The sequence below is a fragment of the Taudactylus pleione genome, unplaced genomic scaffold (genome assembly GCF_031769625.1).
Source record: "Taudactylus pleione unplaced genomic scaffold, aTauple2 ptg001609l, whole genome shotgun sequence".
Lineage (NCBI taxonomy): Eukaryota > Metazoa > Chordata > Amphibia > Anura > Myobatrachidae > Taudactylus > Taudactylus pleione.
In genome coordinates this window covers 330,184-355,264 of record NW_028286006.1, presented here as the reverse complement: position 1 = coordinate 355,264, position 25,081 = coordinate 330,184, and the positions used below count along the sequence as shown (strand labels likewise).

General features: G+C 44.1%; 1 protein-coding gene across 1 annotated transcript in view; it reads right to left on the bottom strand.

Moving 5' to 3' along the window:
* LOC148442118 (rap guanine nucleotide exchange factor 6-like) overlaps positions 1 to 25,081 on the bottom strand; it is a 672,269-nt gene that overhangs the window by 365,432 nt on the left and 281,756 nt on the right. The window contains 2 exon segments of the mRNA XM_088464211.1: positions 11,305 to 11,319; positions 17,260 to 17,417. Of these exon segments, the coding sequence (XP_088320337.1) occupies positions 11,305 to 11,319; positions 17,260 to 17,417 (173 nt within the window).

The window sequence follows — 25,081 nt, the reverse complement described above, 5'->3', positions numbered from 1 at the left end:
TCAGACCCGGAATTTTGCCGGCGCCGACTCGGGATATTCCCGAGCCAGCGCCGCTCACACCGCAGTCGGGTCTGCATAGACCCGGCTTTTGCGGAGTGAAAGTGGTCGCTTGGAGATGACGTCATCTCCAAGCGCCACTGAAGCCGGACCAATCGGCCGGCTAGCAGCGCACTCCAGGTCATCATGACCCGGAGTGCGCTGTTCTCACGGCAGGGTTTCACGGGCTACGCCCGTGTTAAACCCTGCTAGTTACCTGGGTTGGATTGCTGGGTCACTCGACCCGGCGATCCAACCCTCTCCCCTTTTACACCAGGGAGCTGCCCGGGTTAACCATTCAAAAACCCAGGTTTTAGCTCCGGTGTAAAAGGGGTATAATTTAGCAGAAAAGCCAGATTGCATGGATTTTTTCTCCTCACGTCCTAACCCCCCAGAAGCTATTACAATGCAAAATATCCAGTATGCCCATCAATAATCACTGAATACAGCTATGTTTACAAAAGCCCTGCAGGCAACGCTTATACCGCTTTTATACCTAAATTCTGTATCTGACCCAGAGGTTGGAACAGGGGGCCTGATTCAGAGTCGGACGCTCTGACCAGAGCGCTCGCTCTGAATCAGGGCCCTCCTACCTCATTTTGGACGGCCTCATGGACGCTCGCATAGCTGTGGGTTACCACCCACAGCTATTGCAAGCGTCCATGATGATGGTCGCGATGGTCAAGACCATCGCGACCATCGGACTTGCGACGACACCTTTGCGGTGGGGTCTCGCTGCCGCAAGCCCTGCAGTGATTTTGGCTCTATCAGAGCCAAAATCACTCCCACTGACATCACTAGTGATGTCAGTGGGGCCGGACCCAGACGGTAGGCATTCCCATGGGAACGCCTCCGTCTGGCAGCCACGCCCCCAGCATGCCCACCAAAGGGGGCGTGCTGTCAGTCATCATCGACAGCACGCCCCCTTTGGTGCAAGACCCGGAGCGACAGCTTGGCTGTCGCTATGCGGGTCTCGCGCATGCGCACGACGGAGCTCCCTCCATCGTGCGCATGCGCATTAGGGCACCACGCAACCCTCCTTTCAGAGTTCCTGCAAGTGACAGTCATGGGCGCAGCCATGTTTGTTTAATCACCTGACAATCTCTCATCCAACGGTAGCTTTGGCAGCTCAGCTGACTCTCCTCCAATGGAGAAAAAAAGAGAAAAAAACTCTCTTTTTTGAGGGCACTCAAATATTCAATATATAATACATAAATCTATTAAAAAGTAACTTTTATTAGTTATGCTTAAAAATGTATATGCAGGTGTAAAACCCGCTCAACCCAAAACGTTTCACTGCCAGAAGAAGGGAGGCAATAATAATATGAAGCAAATCAACAAATACGCAAATGGACAATACAAAAATACAAAACATAAAACATAAAACTAGTTGCAATATCATAGATATATGATTATTATGAAGCCAGGTGAAATATTGCAGAAAATATCATAAATATCAATGGTGATAGGATTAGCATCCTCTGGTCACATAATCTAATATCATTGTAATAGCACAAATGCATAGACATCCACTGTAAGACTGTTGGATATATAAACAGGACTGGCCCCCTGGTGTACGGGAGAAATACCCTGTGGGGCCCCACTGCCTGAGGGCCCCAACTCCTTCTCTAGGGGTTAGCAACTTGGTGGAGCAGGATCATTGATTAACTTGGGTGCTTGGCTTGTTTCTATGGAAACTAAACCAAGATTAGACCTGATGCCAAACTAAGTGGGTGGTCTTGATACACCCTGTCCCTCTCCTTATAAATGTTACCTGTTCTTTACATGTCCTCTTTAATGGTTGGTCAAGTCCTTCTGTGGTGGCTGGCAACACTCCCTATTGTGGCTGGCCACACCCCTTTTGCTTGGGCCCCAACCACTGAATTCCCTGGTGGGCCCTTCATGCCCCATTCTGACACTGTATATAAACCACCAAAGTTTGTCAGCCACTTAAATAAGTTAGACATTTATTTGCAGTTGCACAGCTATTACATAATCCTCATGCACATATGGATTCAAAACATATATACAGCTGTACTTTGGATATGGGCATTTATCTCCTAAATATACACAATTTCTATATCAGTCCCCATCAGAACTATTAAACATTATTAGGATAAGACACAGGTTCTCAAACTCGATCCTCAGGACCCCAAATAGTGCATGTTTTGCAGGTCTCCTCACAGAATCACAAGTGAAATAATTAGCTCTACCGGTGGAACTTTTAAAATGTGTTGCTGAGTAATGACTGCACCTGTGCACCTGCTGGGTGACCTGGAAAACATGACCTGTGTGGGGTCCTGAGGACCGAGTTTGAGAACCACTGGGATAAGAGACCAATTCCAGTATGTCTCTAATTTAAACTTGAGACCTGCACATCCATGCCTATTTTATCATTTTAACAGTGGCCAAAGGAAATTGTATTACATATTCCTGCCTCCCTGTCACAGAATATCGGTTTTGAGGCTGGAATCAGCTATGAAATTCTCTCAAGAAGTCTTGCAATTTATTACAACTTGTATCCATAATGAATGATTCTTAGTTACTGGTGAAAAGTAAAATTTTGCTCCTATATTGCAGTTATTTGTACCAGTATGACACTTACCAGGTGTGGATTTACAGATAGACAGTAAAAAGGTACAAAATGTCTAGATAGAAACCAGATGTTAGACAGTCAATAGGTTTACTGGGACAAAGGGTCGACAGGGACAAAAGGTCAACACAATAAAGGTCAGCATGTAAGAAGGGCTGACACGGTCAATAGGACGACCCAAAAAATGGTCGACATATGATGATTATTTTTTCTTCCGGGTTCATAGGCTCCACAGGGAGACCTTGGGGTGTACGTGATGGGAACCAATCTGGGCACCACGCAATTAAAGCTTTAGGTCCCAGGATGCACTGGGTCCACTCTCCCTATACCCCACCCCCAAGCCAGAGGCACCTCAGTTTCGTTGGTGGCCGGCCGGAGTCGGGTAACTATTTCGCAGGGGGGGTTGATTAACAGCCTCTAAAGCTTTTGTTTTATTTTAATGTATTTAACATCAAGACAGAGCGCGCAGCAGCAGACTGTTCATGGGACGTCTGTGCTGCCACTCCGCCACCCTTACAGTGCCACAACGCCAGTACCGTTCTGGGGATCTCAGCGCGTATTCCAGCACTAGCCAGGGCCCCTGGAGAGGACCCAGACTGCAACCGGATATCAGGGGACAGGTAAGGCGGGTCACCGCTTGTTTGGCAGTCAATACCTCTGGTCTCAGGGGACAGACCGTAGGTGGATGGATGTGGATGCAGGCTCCAGCCATGGCGATCCATTGGACCACCAGGGACATTTGGAAGAGGGAAAACCAGTTTTCCAGGGGTTAATAACTGGTCAGGGGCGACAGCTTCCCCGTTTATGCAGCTCCTCACCTCAGTTCAGCGTGCCTTTCCACTGCTGTCTGGCTTTCCTGAACTGTCTCCTCCTATGGACACACCACCTCTGAGATCTCTAGCGGCCATTTTCTCTCATGGTGCAGTCACAGTCTCCCAGGATAATGTGTTGTCTGGTCCCCCATCATACCTCTTCCCAGGGGTCAGCATATGTAGTGCTATTTCCTCACAGACACTGAATCTGGGTAGTTGAATAATAGTGCCATTTTGCAGCTATTCCTGCACTGTATGTGACTTGTGCTAGTGCTGCCTGTCTGTGTTTCTTTTCTCTACTGTCAGCATATGGCTATACCCTTTCTCTAATTCTTGCCCTAATACAGGTGTTGTTAGGGTGTTTGATATATAGACTCATTCATATATGCATTATTTGAGAGGTAGGTCACATACTGTTGCTTGTCGCGCTCTGCCAAATTTAGGCAACAGGTCCCTGCAACTTACCCAAACATAAGAAAGGACCAGAATACTGCTTCCTTACTTGTATTATACATACTCATGGTTGCTTTGTACCCAGTGCCATATTGAGTGTTGCTTTACCCTGCAGATATGTCAGACAAGGGTAATGAACACATTTCTGCACCCATTCTGCAATGCAAATTATGTAATGCAGTATGCAGCAAGGAGGATTTGGTTTGAAAAGGGTTGTGTGTGAGATGTCATAACCCACTGGGTTGCACTAACCCCCCCAACAATGGCACCGGAGCCCCCTTGGGCAGTCTTTTCACAGATGCTGGCCTCCATTGCAGGCCGCCTAGCGGTCCAAGCTGCCCTTCCCCAAAATATGGGACTAACACAGCAGCCAGCAATTCCCTCACATGGACTACCGCTCATTGTGCAGAACCCTCCTGTGTCTCAGGAGGCTGTCATTTCCACTATGGGATTACTGTACCACAGGGTATACCTCCACCATGGATGGATGTTTTCTCAAATTCTGTACAAAGTTTGGCAGCGTCTCCATGTTGCAGAATGAAAGTCCTGTAAGGCCAGCAAAGTGGGCTGCCGTGTCATCGCCATCCACCCAGCTATCAGAGTCTGAGATGTCATCTGATGATGGAGAGGTAGCAGTCACCTCTAACCTAGACTCCCCACTGCAAGAGGAGGAGTCTAGGTCTAGAATTATTTTCCCTGCCTTGGTGCGTGCGGTGAGATCCGAATTAGTTATAGAGGATGACGAGCCAGCACCTAAGTCCAAACATGCCTTATTTAAACAAATAAAGGTGACTTTGGCAGTGTTCCCCCTGTCAGCTGGTGGACCACATGGCTGCTGCCTGGCAGTTGCCAGGTAAGAGGTTTCAGCCTCAAAAATGTTTGGCCTCATGTTACCCGTTTCCTGAGGCTCATTGTAAGAAGTGGGAATCACCCACTACTGTGGATTCCCACGTTACAAGATTGATTAGAAGTGCAACACTGACTATGCCTTCCATTTCGTCCTTGAAAGATCCTACGGATAGGAAAGTGGAAACTTGCCTGAAATCAATATACTCTGCTGTCCGCCCGTATATGGCTATCTCCTGGGTAGCTAAGGATATTGAATGTTAGGCGCCGATGCACTGGAGGAATCCTTAGGGTGCCCAGGTTCAGGAAGGAAACCTTTGCTCCATCATATTGGCTACGGAACCTGGGGATTTCATGATATCACTGGAAATTCAGGATGCATACCTTCATGTCACTATAACGCCTTCTCATCAGCATTATCTCTGGTTTGCTATACTTCAGCAACACTACCAGTTCAAGGCCCTGCCCTTTGGGCTGTCCACAGCTCCAAGGGTGTTTACCAAAGTGTTGGCCATCATGGCGGCCCATTTGCAGAGTCAGCTGCTGCCATAGCTGGACGACCTCCTTCTGTTGGCAGGGTCTCCAGAAGTGCTTTGCCACCACCTGCAACTGACCATTGCCTTCCAACAGGCACATGGGTGGGAAATCAAGTCCTCCCTGAATCCCTCGCAGAGGATGATTCATCTGGGGGCCCTCCTGGATTCTCAACAGCAGAGATTTTTCTAACTGCGGACAAGATTTCCACATTACAAATGTGGATATGCAGATGCCTCCACAGTCACCAGGTGTTGTTAAACTCGACACTGCAGGTCCTGGGATCCATGGTGTCCACCTTCGACATGGTGGAATATACTCAATTTCATTCAAAGCCTCTACAGGGGCTGATCCTCTCCAGATGGAATTGATTGCCCCCCCCTGGATCAATACTCACACAATAGTGCTCTCCCCGGAGGTGAGTATAACTCTGTCTTGGTGGCTACTGATGTCTCATCTAACCAAGTGTCGCCCCTTTTGGATCCCGGACTGGGTTCTCCTGACAATGGATGCCAGTCTCTGGGGCTGGGGTGCAGTGACTGGTCCCCACTCTTTTCAGGGTCATTGGACAGCAGTCGAAGCAGCCCTTCCAATCAACATATTGGAACTTCGGGCTAGTACAGGGCCCTCCAGCTAGCAAAACACTTATTTCACGGAAAACCCATGCAAGTTCAGTCCGACAGCGCCACAACAGTGGCCTACATCAACCATCAAGGAGGTACTCGGTGTCGGGCAGCAATGTCAGAAGTGTCATGCATTCTGACATGGGCAGAGTGTCACCTCCTGGCCATTTCGGCAGTGTTCATTCCGGGAGTTCTCAATTGGGATGCGGACTTCCTCAGCCGTCACAACATGCATCCAGGGAAATGGTCTCTTTGCCAAGGAGTGTTTCATCTCCTAGTGGACAAATGGGGACTCCCAGAGGTGAACCTCATGGCCTCCCAACACAATCACAAGGTACCAGTGTATGGTTCCAGAACAAGAGAAGCCGAGGCAGCCTTGGTGGACACTCTGTCAGCAAAGTGGACCTTCGAGTTTGCGTACCTGTTTCATCCGATCTCTCTTCTTCCTTGAGTTCTTTGGAAGTTCAAACATGAAAAGGAGGCACTGTCCTACTAGTGGCTCCAGCTTGGCCCAGACGTCATTGGTACTCAGATCTTTGGGGTCTCTCCATCAACACTCCATTCCTACTGCCTCAATGTCCAGACCTGTTGTCACAGGGTCCTTGCCTTTGTCCGGACCTGGATCGTCTGTCTTTGACGGCATGGCTCTTGAGACATCTCTCCTAAGGTCAAAAGGGTTCTCTAATTCTGTCATCCACACGATGCTTAGAGCACGCAAGCCAGTTTCTGCTAGGATCTACCACAGAGTATGGCATTCAGGTGTTTCGGGTCTCCATAGTCCTGGCCTTCCTTCAAGTGGGATTGGATCACAGACTTTGCCTGGCCTCTCTGAAAGTACATGTTCTGCACTGTCAGTATGGATCCAGCGTAGGATTGCAACTCTACCGGATATCCACAAATTCCTCCAGGGTGTCCTCCGGATTCAACCTCGTTTTGTCCCTCCTTGGGATTTGGCAGTAGTTATTCGGGCCCTCTAGGGTCCTCCATTTGAACCACTAGCTTAAGTGGTTAAAGGCTAAGACTCTCATTCTTATGGCAATTGCATCTACCAGGAGGGTGTCGGAAATGGGGATGCTTTCCTGTGACACCCTCTTCATCATATTTCACCAGGACAGGGCTGTGCTTCGCACTCACCCTGAGTTCCTTCCTAAAGTTGTTTCTAGTTTCCACATTAATGCGGAAATTATAGTAATGGCCTTTCAATCACCGGACCTCTTGGCAGTTGAGGCCTTTTTGGACGTGGTCCGTGCCCTCAAAATTTATGTGGACCATACCAGTTCCTTCCGGAAATCAGACTCCTTATTTGTGCTCCATGGATTTCACAAGAAAGGATGGCCAGCCAATAAACAAACATTGGCTAGATGACTTTGTATGACTATCTCAGAGGCCTCCACACAGGAAGGCCTTCCTGTTACAGCTTCTGTTAATGCTCATTCCTCTCAGTCTGTGGGTCCCTCATGGGCAGAACGTTGTGGTGCCTCAGCTGTTCAGCTGTGTAAGGCAGCCACTTGGTTTTCTGTCCAGACCTTTCTAAGGTTCTATGCATTTGATTCCCTCGCCTCTCAGTATGCTTCCTTTAGGAGCCGGATTCACCTCTCAGCGAAGGAGTGTCACCACCCTTAAAAGAACTGGTTTGGGACATCCTGAAGGTCTCCCTGTGGAGGCTATGGACCCTGAAGAAGAAAATGAGAGTTATGGTAAGAACTTACCTTTGTTAACTCTCTTTCTTCAAAGTCCATAGGGTCCACAGGGCACCTGCTGACGCACCTGGCTTCATATGGGCTATGTTTCCGGTCACCGCTTTCCCGTCTCCTTATCTGTGAGAGTGTGTTTCTTGAGTGTACCAGTCTTCCTTTTCCCTTATCCTCCTCCAGCCTTTGGCTGATTACCAACTGAGGTGCCTCTGTATCGGGGGCGGGGTATAGGGAGAGTGTACCCAGTGCATCCTGGGAGCTAAAGCTTTAACTGCGTGGTGCTCAGATTGGTTCCCATCACCTACACCCCAAGGTCTCCCTGTGGACTTTGAAGAAAGAGAGTTAACAAAGGCAAGTTCTTACCATAATACTCATTTTTAGCCCTAATCTTCACCCTAACCCTCCCCTTGGTGCCTAACCCTAATTGTCGCGGTAGGTGCCTGACCCTAACCGTCCCTTCTAGTGCCTAACCCTAACCTTCTGGTAAGTGTCTAACCCTAACTCTCCTTCCTGGTGTCTAACCTTTACCATCAGGGTAAGTGTCTAACCCTAAACGGGATCAAATCCCAATGCCGGAAGACCAGCAGCAGTGAAGATCCTGACAGATAAGTAAGGTATGTATAACCCTGTCCCTAGGGCCTAACCCCCCCATCTCTGCAGCCAAAACAACCCTCCCAGGGGGGTGCCTAACATTAAGACCCCCCCCCAGGAGCCCCTAACCTAACCCTCCCCCCCACGGCTGTCTGCGCCCACCACCCGGCTTACCTTCGTTCGGCATGCCGGGTGTAGGGCTCCCGGCATAGGGATAATGATAGGCACCAGTATTTTGATGCCTATCATTAGTCCCCTGTGGGGATTGCACAGTCGGGAAGCCGGCGGTCGGCATTGTGACCGTCGGCTTCCTGACTGCATCCTCCCTAAATGTCAGGGTAAGTGCCTAACTGTGCCTACCCATCAGGGTAAATCCCTAAGCATAGCCATTGGGGTAAGTGCCTAACCCCCCCAAAAAAATAATGTGTCAACCAATTTTGTGTTGCCCTTTTGACCATGTAGACCACTTGTACATGTCGACCTTTGGTGTGGCGACCTTGTGTCCCAGTCGATCTATTGACTGTCTAACATCTGGTGTCTATCTAGATATTGTCGACCTTTTTACTGTCTATCTATAGTCCGGCACCCACACTTACCTTAAGCACTTATCTTTATCCAGTCTTTATTACCAACACTCATTTTTTTTTTCATTGTTATCCTATTTTTCAGTGTAATCTGTGAGCTTATGTTTTTCATCATGGGTATATTTTAATTAACATGTTTCTAAAATATACTGGAAGTTGGCTATCTAGCTTAACTTGTACTGTTATTTTCCAGATTTCAATACTGTACTTAAGTGGGGTGAATGGCTGACAAACATGGGCTCCATGTATATAGGGACCCTAGACTTGGAGGTTAGTGGTTCACGTAGAGGTGTCTTAAGAGAGGAGTTGGCCCATGCTCATTCCCCATGCAGGGCCCCCTCCTCTCTCCCCGGCGACCGGTAGCCAACTGACATGACTGGCAGGCTGCCACAGAAGCAGTAGACTCTAGGCACTATGCATAGAATGCATAGAATACCATAAAAATTGGCCGCCGCTGCCATTTTCCGATGTTCTCTGCCACGCTGATACCCGACGCTGGACCGCAGACAGGTGAGTTTTAAATAATATAGGTGCAGGGTGTGCGGTGCGGGGCCCCTCGGGACCTGGGGGCCCGTGTGCCCCGCACACCCTGCACCCATTATAGATAAGCCCCTGGCTTCACAGTTCTCATGCTTAGTGCTCAAGGTAGCAGGGACCTGAAGTGGCTGGGTACAGAAAGGTATCTCTTGCAGCTAGACGCATCATAAATCTCTGGTGCAAGGAACAATCAGATAGAGAAAAAACACCTAATGTGTCAACGGTGCAGAAACTGAGACTCTTAAGAACCTTTACTCTCCTTTGTTTGATTTCAACAGTCAGATCCCTATAATATGAACTTCCAGTCTTATGTCTGGCTTGGATTTAAATATGGAACATTCGTTGTGAGCTTGGCATTTGTGTTAACAGAGATGGAAGTACAGATGTGTCCACATACATCTATCCTCCATGTACTACAAGTCGCGCCACACATAACGCATGAGCTCTGTTTGCCTCGGTAGCACAGAACGTCTTTCGTGCAACTTTTTACCTTGATGCGAATAGCTAGTACAAGCATCTTCTGCTGATTAAAATTATATGCAGCATGTCTATGTTCTGTGTGCATCTGCATGCTTAATGCTACGTTACAGTGTCAGTGGCTTTAACACTGTAACGTAGCGTTTCTCATGCAGATACACCGGGTGTGATATGTGTTACCGCCGAGCGTATGGCCTGCAGTTCAATTCTTCAATGCTACCCGACAGCGCTGGAAATCCCGATCATCCTAAAGGTAAGTATCAACTAACCTAACCTAACCCCCCTAACCCTCCCAACGTCGGGCAAATTACAGGCATCTACATTTAGGGACATCTACATCTACATCTACACTAGGGACAAATGACACCTGTCATTTGTCCCTAGTATGGATGAAGCAGTCTGGAAGCCGGCGGTCGGCATTTAGACCGTCGGGTTCCAGACTACATCCCGATTATTATTATTATTATCCTTTATTTATACGGTGCCACAAGGGTTCTGCAGTGCCTTACATAGTACATAAACAGTTGAGCAGAACAAGAAAAGTGTCATACAGTTTAAGACAATGCAAGACAAGTACATGGTATATAAACATTACTGCAACAGTAGCAGGATGGCAAAAGTCACGGGTTAGGTGCTTTTGAGTATAGAGCAGATAATATAAGTAAAGAAAGGATAAGCACAAGAGGAAAGAGGGCCCTGCTCGTGAGAGCTTACATTCTAGAGGGGATGGGCAAACAGACAGGGTTAACACAGATGGGGTAGACAGTGAGCATGGGACAGAGGGTTAGAATGACAGATGGGTGGATTCCTATTTTACAGTATGTGTGGAAGTCATTTGAATTAAGCTTTTACGCCACTGACATTCTACTTTAAGAGGCAGTTTTTGTAGGTGTCTGTGGAAAGCCACGGTTGTTATGTCAGTTTACGTGAAGTTAGACGGGTAGCTGAAGCCACTTCATGAAGGGCTATTTAGAGAGTTTGGTTAACGTGTGAACCAGCAGTCTCAGGTAAATGTAGAAATTGGTGAAAGTAGTTATTGTAAAGAGATGTTCAGATGTAAAGATACACCCGCAGATGCACAGAGAACATAGGCATGCTGCATATTGCTTTAATCTATCGAGTTACTCCACGACATGGCGCGATTAGAAGGCCTGTTTAACACGTAAGGAGACTAGATGTATGCGGACACATTTGTATAAGGGACTGCATCCCGCCGTTGACTCGCCTAGACATTTTAAAAGAGTTGCTTGTTTAAGTCCAATTCTGTTAGTCTTTCTGCTTCACATGAGCCTGAGGAGTGAAAAGCACTCTACAACCAGATAACAACCTATTATCAATTATATTGTTCTGAAAGATTTTTACATACACATTTCTGATTATTTGTATAATTTTTATTTAAGGCTATTAGCTTTTTAAGTTTAGTGGTACTTTGTCCTACTAACTCCCTTTGGTAGTGTTATTTTGATTCTATGTTTATGTATTTAAAATTTGTCAGAAAAGAATGACAGATATTAATATACTTACAGTAAAATCCAGCAGCTGAAAGCATAAAAAAAGAACAAAAACAACTGTAAACTGCATATTCGAATAGACTTCCATAAAACAGTTATTTAGTAGGATAAAGTGTACTCGCATTTATTAAAAAATGTTCTCAAGGCAACTAACTCTCAAGGGGCATTTCCTTGATTCGATCCGTAGATGATCGGCGATATGTCGGAAAATAGAAGAAATTCTGCATGTTAAAAATCTTCAATTTGCAGATTCCGACCATTTTTTGGGTCAGAATCGGGGAATATAGATATTTAAATTTTTGATATTTCTGATTACCTACAGTACCTCGCTGCCAGCAGAACAAGCAATTGAATCAATCCATAGTGTCCATTACACTGGCCTCGTAAGTCAATGGTACCATACAAAAACTGTAAAGGCTCAATTTAATTTTGTATATACTGTATCTAAAACTGTAAACTATTCAACACAAATTAGTACAATTGTTGCTGGATTAATAAGTATTACAAGCATGTATAGGGACATAACTAAACTTTTTGATTATTTATAGATTTTTCTGTATTGTAAAAAAGGCAGTCTCTTGGCAGAGAGATAATGTAACTTCCAATTAAAGTAAAACTCCATTCAAAATGTTTATTTCCACAAAAAGCTACCTCACCCAACTAGCAAAACTGTGGAATGTCATGTCTGGGACCCCAAAAGTTAAGCAGAAATATTCCTAATGATGCATGTTTTACCATGGTGTTTCAGGACTCACAGCAATGGCATAACAACCCATGAAACAGGGGAAAACCCTTGACCTACTGTCAGCTACCTTATGCTTTTCTCCAGTTTTGGAATGCTATCAAGTCCTCTCCCCATCACAGTAAAAGACCTGGAGCCCATGAACCAGATCACATAATGTGGCGCCTCCAAGGGCTCTATTTATTAACATTATTTTTACTAAAATAAAGTGAAAAAGAGTGTTTTCACACCCTTTTCACATTATTTTAGTTTCACCTGTAGTTATTACAGGGCAATTGGAGTAGAATTAGTAAAATTCTACTCCAACCCCCAGTATCACTTATTTTTAGTAAAGCAGATCGCATTTCCCATAATTGTAATGGGAAATGTGATCCGACCACAGTTACTAAAAATAAATTGTAAAAAAATACAGAGGGAAGCCCTGTGATAATAATGCCACCTGGAGGTGGCGTTATCCAGGGTCTCCCCCGGTTACCGGGCTCCCACTCTGCTCTAATGGGGAGAGCAGAGGCGGGAGCCGGTACCGGTAATCAGCTATGTTGTCTAAGCAGACCGCAAGCTGATTGCTGTAAAAAAAAGAAAAAAAAAATTAAACATTTTTTTTTTACTTACCTGAATCCAGGGACCAGTGATCGGGCCTCTGGTGATGGGTCCTCTCCGGTCAGCTGGTCTCCCATAGTACACAGGGGCCCGGTCATCAGGTGATCGGGCCCCAGTGCAGTATGGGAGATCACCTGATCGGGAAGCCCGGAGAAGATCACCGGAGGCCAGGAGGATACAGGTAAGTGTAATGAAGGGAGAGGGGGTCGCGGGGGTCCGCGATCGCGGGGGGTGGGGCTTAGCGCCGGGGGCGGGGCTTAGCATCGGCGGGGGGGTAGTAGCGGTTGTCGGTCCGCGCATGCGCGGGCTCTTAGTCGCGGTATTTTTTCCGAAAATACCGCGACTACAGTGCGGATGGGATCCGCAGGGACAGAGCTTTATCGCAAGCTCTGTCCCTGCAAGGGATTTATAGTAAATCCCTGTGATATTGCCTGAATTCGCAATGCAAATTCACTCGGTAATATCACACTACAATCCGCATTCAATATGCGGATTGTAGTAAATAGAGCCCCAAGTCACAGAGGTTGGTATCCAGGGGCTGGCTGGCAACTTTTAGCCTGGGGGGCAAATGCATGCAGGTGGCCCTGACAGAGGAGTAGCGTGTAGCCAGGGTGCCCAGAGCACGTGCATGCTTAGGCACCCCCCCTCAAGTGTTCCAGGGAGGAGGCGGGTCCATATGGAATTAATGTAAAGTAAAAATAAAGATATGGGGCAGCCCTCTGTAGTGGTGCCCATATGCAGTGCCCCTGTGCCCCAGGAGAGAACCCCCTTATACAAGCCACAAGTACGGATCCTCCTATGCAGTGCCCCTTATACAGTGCCCCAGTAGTGGTCCCCCCTGTGCAGTGCTCCTTGTGCTCCCAGTAGTAAGCTTCTTATATAGTGTCCCCAGTATTGGTTCCCCCCTGTGCAGTGTCCCTTGTGCCCCCAGTAGTAAGCCCCTTATATAGTGCCCCAAGTAGTGGTACCCACTATGCAGTGCCCCCAGAAGTAGTCCCCCCTTGTAGTGCCCCCAGTAGTAGTCCCCCCCTTGTAGTGCCCCCAGTAGTAGTCCCCCCTTGTTGTGCCCCCAGTGGTGCTCTTCCCCATGTAGTGCCCCCAGTAGTAGTCCCCCCTTGTAATGCCCCCAGTAGTAATCCTCCCCTTGCAATGCCCCCAGTAGTAGCCCCCCTTGGTGTGCCCCCAGTAGTAATCCTCCTTGTAGTGTCCCCAGTAGTGCTCTCCCCCTTGTAGTGCCCCCAGTAGTGTTCTCCCCCTTGCAGTGTCCCCAGTAGTAGTACCCCCTCCTTGTAGTGCCCACAGTAGTGGTCCCCCCTCCCACAATACACACACACATAATAAATAATAAAAAAAAACCACTTACATGAATCCCCACTCCCGCCGCACCATCCGCTCCTCCGTCTGTCCTCCCGGGCCGGGCTGCTCTGCATTATGGGAAAGATGTCACATGACGTCATGACATCTCACCCATTACCCAATGCAGGAGCCAGAAGATGGAGCGGCTCCTGCAGTGGGCGCAGCAGCAGTCAGGGAGAGTCTGACAGACTCTCATTGGCTGAAACTCACAACAAGCACACAGCTGCCGGAGCCGGCGGCTGTGTGTTAGTAACTGTGTAGCGCAAACCGAACTCTGTCCGGTCAGCGCTACACACGCGGTGCAGCTGTGTCAAATAGACTGCCCATGGTCCGCTTTGTGCTGCGGCCCCGGGGGCACATGGCACCCTGCCCCTCGGCCCAGCCCGCCACTGCTGGTATCCCACTGCTGACTTAGGGCTCTATTTATTATCATTATTTTTACTAAAATAAAGTGAAAAAGGGTGTTTTCACACCCTTTTCACATTATTTTAGTTTCACATAAAGTTACTAAAGGGCAATTGGAGTAGAATTTGTAAAATTCTACTCCAAGTCCTAATCATCACTTATTTTTAGTAAGCAGATCGCATTTCTCATGATTGTAATGGGAAAGGTGATCTGGCCAAAGTTACTAAAAACAAATTGTGAAAAAATACCGGGGAAAGCCCTGTGATAATAACGCCACCTGGAGGTGGCGTTATCCAGGGTCTCCCCCAGTTACCGAGCTCCTGCTCCGCTCTAGCAGGCAGAGCCCGGAGCCGGCCCCAGAGATCAGCTGTGTGGTCTAAACAAACCACACGCTGATACACTGTAAAAAAAAGAAAAAAATAGTAGACCAGAGTCCAAGGCCAGTGATCGGTGTTCCGGTGATGCCCTCCCTCCGGTCAGTTGGTCTCCCATCCTGCACTGGGGCCCGGTCGTCACCTGATTGGGTCCCAGCGCAGGATGGGATGACAGCTGACCGGAGCCACGGAGGACATCACCGGAGCACCGATCACCGGAGGTAAGTGTAATTAAGCGTGGGGGGGTCGCGATCGTGGGGCTTCGCAGCAGCCGGACGGCGCATGCTCGGGCACTTGTCACTGTATTTTTTGTGAAAATACTGTGATAAGGCTGCAGAAGGGATTCGCAGGGACAGAGCTTTATTGCAAGTTCTGTGCCTGTATGGGATTTTTTAGTAAATCCCTGTGATATTGCCTGAATTTGCAATGCGAATTCAGGGAATGATTCAGAGCCGCTCGTAAGTGGCCGCTCGCTCGCTCCGACGTATGATGCGAACGGCCAGGGGGCGTCTTTACAAAATAGCGAGCGCATGTTTCGTTCACTCGCTCAGACATAGAGGCGTCAACAGATCGCAAAGAGCGAGCGCTCAATTTAAATAACCAGGCCCTTTTTCTGAATGACCATTCGCAAATAGCGTCCGGCTCTGAATCAGGCCCTCAGTCGGTAATATCACACTACAATCTGCATTCAAAATGCAGATTGTAGTAAATAGAGCCCTTAGGGTATGATTCAGAGATGGACGCAGATCACACAGCTGTTGCATCTTTGTAGATGTTCCCATTTTCTATAACACTGCCTGTCATCGTTATCACCAACAATCATGTTGCATTGTTTGGGGCACTGCGAGCAACATCAGAGCCTCAGATCTGCACATGCATAGTGTGCCTTCTGCGCATGTGCAGATATATAAACATTGGAGATATACCTAAACATCAGGTTTACATACTGTACATCTCCAAATCAGGCCCTTAATCACTGAAAGACAGTGTTTACCAGTGATCTAACAGCCTATCAGTTTCTGGGAGCTCTTCTGTCTGGGTGAAAGAGGTGCGTGCCCTGCTGGGGTTAGTCACTGTAGGGCTAACCAATGCTTCCATACTCCCACTGTTTAAAATAAGTGAAAGGGGAGGATGACTACCAAAGATGTGGGTATGAAATAAGATGGTGGAGGTGGGGTTGTAGGAGATAGTGAGGGAGTGCTGCTGCTCTTTGATGGGGTTGGTTTATAATGAGCACCATTGACATCAATGGGAATCACTGGTGCTGTGCACATAATTACTTACCACACAGAGCAAGCAAAGGGGAGAGCTCATGTGAACACTGGAACACTCCTGAACATCATAGCAGGTAGGAATCGGTTCGGGAAGGGGCTTGTTGCCCATGTGAATGGAGAGAATGGTGGGGCAGCATATAGGCAAGGGATGAGCCCTACCATTTTACATGTGTCACATACTGTATGAGTGAGGGTGGAGGGGGCAAGAACTATTCTAGCACACAAACACACTAAATTCATAAAATGCTCCTGGCTAAAACAGTGGAGTTTAAGGGCTCAATCCTATTATGCAAGAAGAGTTAATTGCAATTGCAATGGCACCGCAACTCGCTTCCCTTGCGGCCCAATCTCGCCCCAGACCCGCAGATTTTTGTACGCAGCTACTAAAAATTTGCAAGTCCAAAAGGTACCATAAGTGCAGCATATAGCCACACTAACTCATGCCACCAGCCCATTTACAGCTAATAGCAATGAGACATAATTGAATCTTCTATTGATATGGGTTGATGACAGATTGGCCAAATACTGGAGTGTCCTTTTGCACATCCTGTGGTTTAGCAATTTGAAGGAATAGAGATACAGGCCCTGATTCAGAGCTGGACACTCTGACAGAGCGCTCGCTCTGAATCAGGGCTGTCCCTCTGAATTTGGCCACCCATAGCTGAAGCGAGCGGCCAAAATGATGGTCGCAATGGTCAAGACCATCGCGACATTCGGGGCTTGCGACGAGACCCTTGTGGTAGGGTCTCATTGCCGCAAGCCCTGGAGTGCTTTTTTCTCTATCACTTGTGATGTCAGTGGGGCCGGCCCCAGACGGTAGGCGTTCCCATGGGAACGCCTCCGTCTGGGCAGCCACACCCCCGTCACTCACCATCGACAGCACGCCCCCTTTGGTGCGAGACCCATAACGACGGCTTGGCCGTCATTATTCGGGTCTCGTGCATGCGCACAACAGAGCAGCCTCCGTCGTGCGCATGCGCACTTGGCCAACACTTGGCCAACTCGCTCAGCACTCGCGAGCTGGTCTCAATTAGGCCCACAGTACATTGCTAATATAAACAATTATATTGAGTTGTTTATAACATTAGACATAAGCTGATAGTAAAATACATACAGAAACTTAATTGTACTGTAGTAAAATAAAAAACAAATTTTTTGCAAAATTAGCTTAATGGAAAGTAAAAGTAAAACACTAAGCATCTGAAATAGATATTCACCTGTAGGATTAGAGAAATCCAGCATGCTTGATGTGGGCTGTAATAGGTCAGGACTGCTAGAAGAAAGTGTACCCGGAATTGGCATGATAGCAACACTGTGCCTGGACTGTCTGGTGCCAATAATACTGTCATCTTGAGACTGGGTAACACTGCCATCGCTAAAATAAATAAAGAACATAATAGTTTGCAAAAGGTGTAAAAATGTGTTTGCATAAAATTTAACATTTAGGGTTCTATGTTTTAACAATCGCTGAACTGCCACAATTATTAAGGATCCGTATTGGATATTTTTAATGAAAATATTCCCGCTATGTACAATGTGGCACTCGCAGGGACAGTGGTTATGGTAATCACTGTCCCTGCAAATTATATCCCTGGCATCCCAAGTTTGTACACACAGTAGGAGATATACAATAAAAACCTTAGTGTGCCCTTAGATGGCGCTGGATATAAAATGAAAAGGTGGTGTGAAATAATCAGAACAATACTTAATCCTTTTTAAACATGTCTTAAATTCTCTTAATCGCCCCCAGTCCTTTTTGTACAATTTCAGACAAACACAGAAGGCTCCATATGATGCATATGTGGAGAAAACATATAAAGAAAAACACTTCTTAATGGAAATAAAAATATGTTAAGATAAGTTAAAATAAGTATATCAACTTACTCTTGATTTAAGGTCGGAATATCATAGGTATTTTTCGTACCAGACTCACATGACAAGTTGTGAGTTTATGTATATCTGGGTATCTTTATCTTCCCACTTTATTTAATAACGATACTTCTAGTCAGAGTAAGTGATGGACCCAACACAGAGACGGTACTGCGTACCTTACTCACATTCAGTATACGCTGACAATACCCGTAATGGTTTCTTTTAAGATCTTTCATTGTCCTTTCAATTTTTCATCATCCAGCCGTATACCCTCATCATATAAAGGAAAAGGATGATGTTTGTAGCTGAACAGTAATTTTATTACAAAAACAAAACATAAAATATATAGAATCACGACCTGATAAGCAATGATAGTGGAGTCCGGAATCCACTATCTTCTCCAAACAGGTTAATGCGTCCAAAAGTCTAGTAATCAGAAAAAATGTTATAGCCAAAGTCCCAAAACCAACGCATTTCGATCCGTCCATTAGGATCTTTTTCAAGGTGTGTGGGACATTTCAACATCGGGTGCCTTAAATACCCCTTTACAATCATGTGGTCAATTATCAATCCTATTCAAACCTCCTCCATGTATGTGTATATTAACTACCTTGCATGTAATTTAGATGTGTTGAACAATCCACATTCCCAGGTGTGTGAGCCTTTTCTTTCTCCGCATCCTTATGGCCGGCTAGGGTACTTCCGGGAGTCGCGTTCTTAATGCAACCATGTGTCGCTTGTCTAGCGTGCGGCGCGTGTATCTGACGTTTACCCGGAACTTAGTCGTCTTCACTAATGTGTCCTGGTGGGTAGGTTTAGAAGATGTAACCTCGACTTCCGGAATCAAAGGAAATGACATCCCGCATCTGTACCATGTCTTTCACATAGACGAAAGTGGCACACTAAGTTATGTCCGGGAGTGTGGTGTCCATATTGAAGTCCTTATATTTATAAGTCTCCTATTAATAACAACAATCAAAAATCCATAAGAACACTCAATAAAAGTGGTGGTGATAAAAATAATCATACATACATAGGTAAAATATAACATTATAAAAATCATTATAAAAATCATAAAAATCATCATAAACACATTGAACATATATATCTATAAATACTCATATAAATTACACCTTATATGGACTACAGAAACCATTTTATTTCAAAATCTAAATTTAGACCTCCAGGGGCCAACGTATTGTATTTATAAATAAGCCTCATTTCTTCCTTAGCTATAGTGGCTATGTCCCTGTTTGATCTCATAGACCCTTTAATTAATTTTAGCCCATAAAAGTTCTTTATATCGTCAGTGGAACACTGATGGACAGTTTTAAAGTGGGCTGACAGGGAGTGGAAGTGTAGTCCTTTTCTGATATTACGGAGATGCTCTCCTATGTGAGTTTTAAGACTTCTTGTTGTTCTCCCTATATAAAACAAACCACATTTGCATTCAATGGCATATATAAGATTTTTTGAATTGCATGTGATAAAATCAAGGACCTCAAACTCTTGCTCATTAATCATAATTTTCGTAGTTTTCTTCTCCTTCTCCTCCACTTTTTAACGTTCCTACAGCCTAGACATAAACCACATCTATAAAAGCCTACTGATTTATTAGTATTTGTATTTTTCTCAGACTTAATATGCGCACTTTTTACCAGTCTTGTTTTTAGGTTAGCTGCCTTTCTGGTTTGGGTAGAATACTTTTTCCCAAGATAGGATCCCTTCTCAATATAGACCAATGTTTTTTAAAAACTCTTTCAATCTCTTTGTATTGGGAATTAAAATCTGTAATGAACGCCCACTGAAATCTGTCATCTTTAAATTTTTTGGGTTTATTGGTCAATAATTCATTCCGATCCATATCTGCCATAGCTTTAAGTTTTTCTAAAACCAGTTCTTCCTTATACCCACTTTCTAAAAAGGCCGCTTTCATCTCATTGGCTTGTTCATTATAAACCTCTAACTTGGAGCAATTTCTCCTAATTCTTTTAAATTGCCCCCCTGGTATGGAGGTAAGCCATTGCGAGTGGTGGCAGCTTCCAGCTTGGATATATGATAGTGAATCAGTAGGTTTCTGATAAGACTTAGTTAAAATCATCCCTTCTTCTACATATACCGTCACATCTAAAAAATTTATACTCTCTAATTGAGTATCAAACGTCAGTTTGATATTCCGATCGTTACTATTCAATCTATTACAAAAGTTATTTAAAAGACTCCTCTCCCCTTTCCAAATAAAAAATATATTGTCAATATATCGACACCAGAGCACCAGGTTTGCCCCTTGTGGGTTATGGTTCCAGATATTCAAATCTTCCCAAACTCCCATAAAAATATTAGCATAACTCAGGGCAAACCTAGTGCTCATAGCGGTGCCAACCTTTTGCAGATAAAAATCATCCTTGAATAAAAAATAATTTCGTTTTAAAATAAAATTAATACTAAAAACTCCTGTAATTCTACATCAATATTGGACCTGAATTATAGGAGTTTTTAATAAAAGGTATTAATTTTATTTTAAAACGAAATTATTTTTTATTCAAGGATGATTTTTATCTGCAAAAGGTTGGCACCGCTATGAGCACTAGGTTTGCCCTGAGTTATGCTAATATTTTTATGGGAGTTTGGGAAGATTTGAATATCTGGAACCATAACCCACAAGGGGCAAACCTGGTGCTCTGGTGTCGATATATTGACAATATATTTTTTATTTGGAAAGGGGAGAGGAGTCTTTTAAATAACTTTTGTAATAGATTGAATAGTAACAATCGGAATATCAAACTGACGTTTGATACTCAATTAGAGAGTAAATTTTTTTTAGATGTGACGGTATATGTAGAAGAAGGGATGATTTTAACTAAGTCTTATCAGAAACCTACTGATTCACTATCATATATCCAAGCTGGAAGCTGCCACCAATCGCAATGGCTTACCTCCATACCAGGGGAGCAATTTAAAAGAATTAGGAGAAATTGCACCAAGTTAGAGGTTTATAATGAACAAGCCAATGAGATGAAAGCGGCCTTTTTAGAAAGTGGGTATAAGGAAGAACTGGTTTTAGAAAAACTTAAAGCTACGGCAGATATGGATCGGAATGAATTATTGACCAATAAACCCAAAAAAGTTAAAGATGACAGATTTCAGTGGGCGATCATTACAGATTTTAATTCCCAATACAAAGAGATCGAAAGAGTTTTTAAAAAACATTGGTCTATATTGAGAAGGGATCATATCTTGGGAAAATGTATTCCACCCAAACCAGTCTATATTTACAGAAAGGCAGCTAACCTAAAAACGAGACTGGTAAAAAGTGCACATATTAAGTCTGTGAAAAATACAAATACTAATAAATCAGTAGGCTTTTATAGATGTGGTTTATGTCTAGGCTGTAGGAATGTTAAAAAATTGGAGGAGAAGAAAACTACGAAAATTATGATTAATGAACAAGAGTTTGAGGTCCTTGATTTTATCACATGCAATTCAAAAAATCTTATATATGCCATTGAATGCAAATGTGGTTTGTTTTATATAGGGAGAACAACAAGAAATCTTAAAACTCACATAGGAGAGCATCTCCGTAATATCAGAAAAGGACTAGACTCCAACTCCCTGTCAGCCCACTTTAAAACTGTCCATCAGTGTTCCATGGATGATATAAAAAAAACTTTTATGGGCTAAAATTAATTAAAGGGTCTATGAGATCAAGCAGGGACATAGCCACTATAGCTGAGGAAGAAATGAGGCTTATTTATAAATACAATATGTTGGCCCCTGGAGGTCTAAATTTAGATTTCGAAATAAAATGGTTTCTGTAGTCCATATAAGGTGTAATTTATATGAGTTTTTATAGATATATATGTTCAATGTGTTTATGATGATTTTTATGATTTTTATAATGATTTTTATAATGTTATATTTTACCCATGTATCTATGATTATTTTTATCACCACCACTTTTATTGAGTGTTCTTATGGATTTTTGATTGTTGTTATTTATAGGAGACTTATAAATATAAGGACTTCAATATGGACACCACACTCCCGGACATAATTTAGTGTGCCGCTTTCGTCTATGTGAAAGACGTGGTACAGATGCGGGATGTCACTTCCTGTGATTCCGGAAGTTGAGGTTATATCTTCTAAACCTACCCACCAGGACACATTAGTGAAGACGACTAAGTTCCGGGTAAATGTCAGATACACGCGCCGCACGCTAGACAAGCGACACGTGGTTGCATTAAGAACGCGACTCCCGGAAGTACCCTAGCCGGCCATAAGGATGCGGAGAAAGAAAAGGCTCACACACCCGGGAATGTGGATTGTTCAACACATCTAAATTACATGCAAGGTAGTTAATATACACATACATGGAGGAGGTTTGAATAGGATTGATAATTGACCACATGATTGTAAAGGGGTATTTAAGGCACCCAATGTTGAAATGTCCCACACACCTTGAAAAAGATCTGAACGGACGGATCGAAACGCGTTGGTTATGGGACTTTGTCAATAAGATTTTTTCTGATTAATGGACATTTGGACGCATTAACCTGTTTGGGGAAGATAGTGGATTCCGGACTCCACTATCATTGCTTATCAGGTCGTGATTCTATATATTTTATGTTTTGTGTTTTGTTTTTGTAATAAAATTACTGTTCAGCTACAAACATCATCCTTTTCCTTTATATGATGAGGGTATACGGCTGGATGATGAAAAATTGAAAGGACAATGAAAGATCTTAAAAGAAACCATTATGGGTATTGTCAGCGTATACTGAATGTGAGTAAGGTACGCAGTACCGTCTCTGTGTTGGGTCCATCACTTACTCTGACTAGAAGTATCTTTATTACATAAAGTGGGAAGATAAAGATACCCAGATATACATAAACTCACAACTTGTCATGTGAGTCTGGTACGAAAAATACCTATGATATTCCGACCTTAAATCAAGAGTAAGTTGATATACTTATTTTAACTTATCTTAACATATTTTTATTTCCATTAAGAAGTGTTTTTCTTTATATTTTTCTCCACATATGCATCATATGGAGCCTTCTGTGTTTGTCTGAAATTGTACAAAAAGGACTGGGGGCGATTAAGAGAATTTAAGACATCTTTAAAAAGGATTAAGTATTGTTCTGATTATTTCACACCACCTTTTCATTTTATATCCAGCGCCATCTAAGGGCACACTAAGGTTTTTATTGTATTGCATTTTTGGGTTTGGTGAGACTCTTATTTTTTGTGCCTATAGGGGCTGCAGGTATTGCGCACCACATACGTGGCCTTTTTCTTTTTACACAGTAGGAGTTAGATTGTAGTCCCCGATAATGGGGGACTGCAATCTGGGGTGCTAATTAGCACTCTGCCAAAGATTTCTATGAAAGCGCCCGCATTCTGCTATTAGTACATAGCAACAATTCATAAAATCATGCAGAATCTACAGTTTCTACATAATTTTATGAAAAAGCTTGATACATATAAGGATACTGGCTATATACCTTCCTACCTATACCTTCTAAAACCTGCCTATAACCTCTAAGATTTACGCTATTTGCGTACGCAGTCATATAGTAAAATAAAGACCTTAGACCTTGAACATGTGTTTCCAAAGCACAAAGTATTATTCAACCAAAGTACAGATAATACACGCTGTGATCTAAGTACAATTTAGCGCAAAGAAATTATACAGACCCAAGATACAGTCATACATACGCAAGCGCTCTGGGACCAGAATCCGGCATCAGCAAGAGACCTCCATCAATCAGCAATCAGCAGAATAGACTAGGAAACCCAGGGTCAGAGCACACATATTTATGCCCCCCCAGAAATAAGCTGAACAAAAGAGAGGTCTTGTTGCGATTCCATTGGCTCTCCTTCACGGTGCGTTTGTTACAAGGCACTTAACAGGTTGATTCAAATGGCCACAGTCCAGCCTCCAACAGCTGGTTGCCTTTGTTTTCCCACCTCATGCAAATCTAGACTGTTGGTTTTACAAAGTACATTTTGGTTCTTTATGTCTTTACGGTCCATAAGTTGCAAACGCATGTTCCGATCTTCACACCGATGATACCAGAAAGCTGTGGATAAAGTGCAGATCAGTATAATACCAAACACGGTTTATTTATCATGTATTAAACCTTAGATACCAAATAGTCTTTATTTCACAGCATTTCTAATAAATGAATAAAACTTGGATCTTTTACGTTATAGCTATGGAACCTTTTGTGTAAGTGTGCATTATGTAAGTATTAGGGATATGAGAAAAGATGCTAGTTAGGTTTATCTGATTTGGGGCAGATGTGCATGCATGCAGCTAATAAACAGCGTTCACATGCAGGATATTGTGCATTCGCTACTGTGCATCATGTTAGCAGCGCAACTGTGTGTAATGTGCGGTGTTTATGCATGAGATTCTATTTATGTTGGATTAAACATATATATATATATATATATATATATATATATATATATATATATTAGGGATGTGCAGGCTCGGTTCTACTCGGTTCCGTTCGTTTTTTTTTCCCAAATCTTATTGGGTTTCAGCTGTCATGAGTTTTGGATAGCCAATAAGATTCGGTAAAAAAAAACGAACGGAACCGAGTAGAACCGAGCCTGCACATCTCTAATATATATATATATACACACACACATATCTCATTCCTTACTAACAGTTTCAAACTGCAATGCAAATGTGTTATGGGCAGTGAGCTTCACTTCTCAAACAAGGTGGAGACCCCCAGCTGTGAAGCTGGGGCCATTCTGTCTGGGAGTGAGCCTAAAACCTGTTTAGGATTCGACAAATTCAATTGTGTAGATCAATGTCTGGGTTATATTACAATTGCCACAACTATACTTGTCTATATACAGGGATTCCCAATTTCTATGTAAAACACTCACAGTATTCTGGTGTATTGTCTATTCTATTTACTTTTCTCAGGAGGCTGTTTTTCTAGTTGTTTTGGTATTTCTCTATGCAAGGTTGTCCCCAGAATGGGCCTGTCATGGCTTCTAAAAAGATTATCAAAAACATTGCCATCTGTACTTAGCTAGTGAGTTGTAACTAAAAATCGTGCTGGTCGCAAAATGGCGTCTCGCAGATTCTTTTTTCTAAAATGGAGTCTGGATGCCATTCGCAAGATGGCGTCGTGCACTCTAAT